The 2792-nt window shown below is 37.0% G+C and overlaps 1 protein-coding gene across 1 annotated transcript; it reads right to left on the bottom strand.

Moving 5' to 3' along the window:
- Positions 1-1467: 1467 nt before the first annotated feature.
- LOC138868441 (uncharacterized) lies at positions 1468-1770 on the bottom strand. The gene has a single exon (XM_070145995.1). The coding sequence runs from the start codon at positions 1768-1770 to the stop codon at positions 1468-1470; it is 303 nt and encodes a 100-aa protein (XP_070002096.1).
- Positions 1771-2792: the final 1022 nt, after the last annotated feature.

The raw sequence follows: 2792 nt of genomic DNA, 5'->3' as shown, positions 1-2792 counted from the left end.
AAATCTGTATCAATTAATATTACTAGACATAGAAGGATGCAAGACTGAACATTGAGTTTTATTGCATATGGGAATATTTACAAATGAGTGAGAAGGAGAATGTAACCTATTTACATCATATGAAGCAGGTAAAGCATGGGATGGAAATAAGTAGTTGGCAGTAAGTGTGGCAGAGAAAGAATGCTTCAAGCAGCTTGAACAGAGAAGGTATAACCCATCCTTGACCTTACCAATCTCCAGAGGCCTCTTCATTGAAAAGTCCTGTAGAAGACATAAAGATTCAGAAAAGGACACTAAAATTTTAAGCTGAAAAGTTAGGCAATGAATAGAAATTAAATTGTAGTTGAATGAAGGAACAAAAGGAACCTATGCAAAATAATCTGAGGTGCAAGTGTAACAGTTCCAATTTCAGTCACTTTCACTCGATAACCATTTGGCAAGTTAATTAACAAGGGATATGGCACGGTTCTAATGTCTGACAAAAAGGATTTATTGAAAGTAATGTGGTTGGAAGCTTGGAAGCTCCTTAGGATCCGTATATCAGCACTTGGTGTAAAATATTTGCATGATAATAAGCTAAAATCAAGTGAAAGATCAAAGGCGGAGCATGCTATTATACCTGCAAAGTTTACAGCTCCATTAGGTATACTTGAGGTGTCCCTTCCATTCCTAGAATGAAAGTGTTGCAGCAGAGAAGCCAGTTGACCATATTGTTCTTTGATTAAATTGACATTAGAGTTGCAGTTGCCTTCCAGGGATTCTAGCTCTTCATGTCTGCTAGAGTTAATCTCAGGTGCACCATGTAGCCACGGTTCTCTTTCCTTTGTCAAACTTGTGATTTGAGTTTGATCTCTAAGTATATTCATGTAGCTTGTAACACTTATCTTTGGTGTGGCCTGGGCGTTTACAGAAATCACAAAAAGGACATGACCTAGTGATGGTGGGAGAATAGTTGCAGGGAGAATAGTTGGTTCTAAAATTGTTGTTCCTTGGTGTATTGACATTAAAGGAGGCATAGTCTACAGAATGTTGGCCTTTTTTGAGGTTGTTCCTTGGAGCACTAACATTTAAAGATGCAGAATCCAATACAAGATAATTGTTCGGCCTAACCTCCCTCTATTTTTCTTCTTGAATTAGCAGGGAAAAAGCCTGTGCCATAGAGGGTAAGGGGTTCATCATAACAATGCTCCCTCACACAATTTTATACACTTAATTTAAGCCTATCAAAAACTGAATTAGACGTCTTGTCTTGTTCGGTTTTATACATATTTTTCAAGGCACCACATGTACATTGACAGTTGCATTGGGTTTTGGCACTCAGTATGCTCAGTTCCTCCCAAAGCTTCTTCATTTTAGTGTAATAACCTGTGTGATGTCTAAAACTCCTTGAGAGAGGTCATTAATTTCCTTTTGAATCTAATACAATTTGGTTCCGTTGGTCAGATCGTAACGATCCTCCAATTCTCTCTACAATTTAACATCATCATTTGCATATTCAATACTGTCTGCAATCTCCTTGGCGAGAGAATTTAGGATCCATGATGTAACCATATCATCACATCGCTCCCATAGTCGAAATTTTAAATGTTCCTTCTCTAGATCTGGCTGCTTGCATTCGCCATTGACAAAACCTAACTTGTTTTTGAGAGAGAGGGCTTGCAAAAAACTCCTCCTCCAGGATCGATACCGTAAGCCACTGAAAGGGATCGGAACTAGCATGGTGTCAGGATTATCTGAAGGATGCATGTAAAGAGGACTACTTGGATCCATGCCGGTCTCCACTCTGAGGGCGGATGAAGAACTACTCGAATCAATACCGGACACGGTACTCGAATAAGTGATAGCCATGAGAAGAGGTTAATTTGATGAAGCCAGAGCCAAAAAAAATTGAGAGAAAAAAGTAGATCCGAAAACTGAAGAAAACATGATTTTCTAGGGCAAATTTTGGGATTGGAGAAAAAATTCGAATGAGACTACAGATTATGAATGTGAAGAAGAATGAAATGCTAGGCTTTGATACTATGTTGAGCTGCAGATGCAGTGGATGGATCGAGCTCGAGCTCGAGCTCTAATGGTGAAGATCTGGAAGCTTCGTAGAGAGAGAAGACTGAGAGAAGATATTTTGAAAATGAATATTGTGTATTGTATCGATGAACTGTACAAACTTTTATACATACATACATACATACATACATACATACATACATACATACATACTTACATGTAACTCTTGAACTGTTGTAACTAACAACTAATCTAACAGCTAACTGACCTTCAATAACTAATTACCGGAACTAATCCACTAATGCATAAATACACATCTCAATATTTCTCAAAATTACTTTTGGTGAGAAGCACTTTGTGTTTGGCTAATCAACTTAAAAAAACACTTCTGAGCAGCAATTAGTGTATGACCAAGCTTTTAAAAAGTGTTTCTAAGTGTATTTTTTTCTCAAAAATATTTTTCAAAAAAGTGTTTTTAGGGACAAGCTACTTTTTTTTTTTGCTTCTCCGAAATTGCTTCTACATCTCTTTAAAAGCATTTTTTTTCCTTCCAAAAGTTTGGCCAAACACTTCAACTTTGAAAATAAGCAATTTTTTTTTTTTTTTTTTTACATTTTAGTACTTCTAGGTTTGAAGAAGCTTGGTCAACCAGGCTAATAGAGAAATGCTACTGAATCGTCCTCTGTGATCTGCGTCAAGGCAAACCTGCAGTATATGGACAAAGGATTTCTTGCATTTTCCCATTAATAAAATTAATCATGGGAAGCACTCCTTACAATGTTACTACT

The sequence above is a fragment of the Nicotiana sylvestris genome, chromosome 5, assembly GCF_000393655.2.
Source record: "Nicotiana sylvestris chromosome 5, ASM39365v2, whole genome shotgun sequence".
NCBI lineage: Eukaryota > Viridiplantae > Streptophyta > Magnoliopsida > Solanales > Solanaceae > Nicotiana > Nicotiana sylvestris.
Note: the sequence above shows the minus strand (reverse complement) of the source record. Positions and strands in the feature narration are given on the sequence as shown.

Excerpts from the sequence above, each read along its gene's own strand:
- LOC138868441 (XM_070145995.1), bottom strand. The coding sequence starts at position 1,770 with ATGGATCCAAGTAGTCCTCTTTACATGCATCCTTCAGATAATCCTGAC.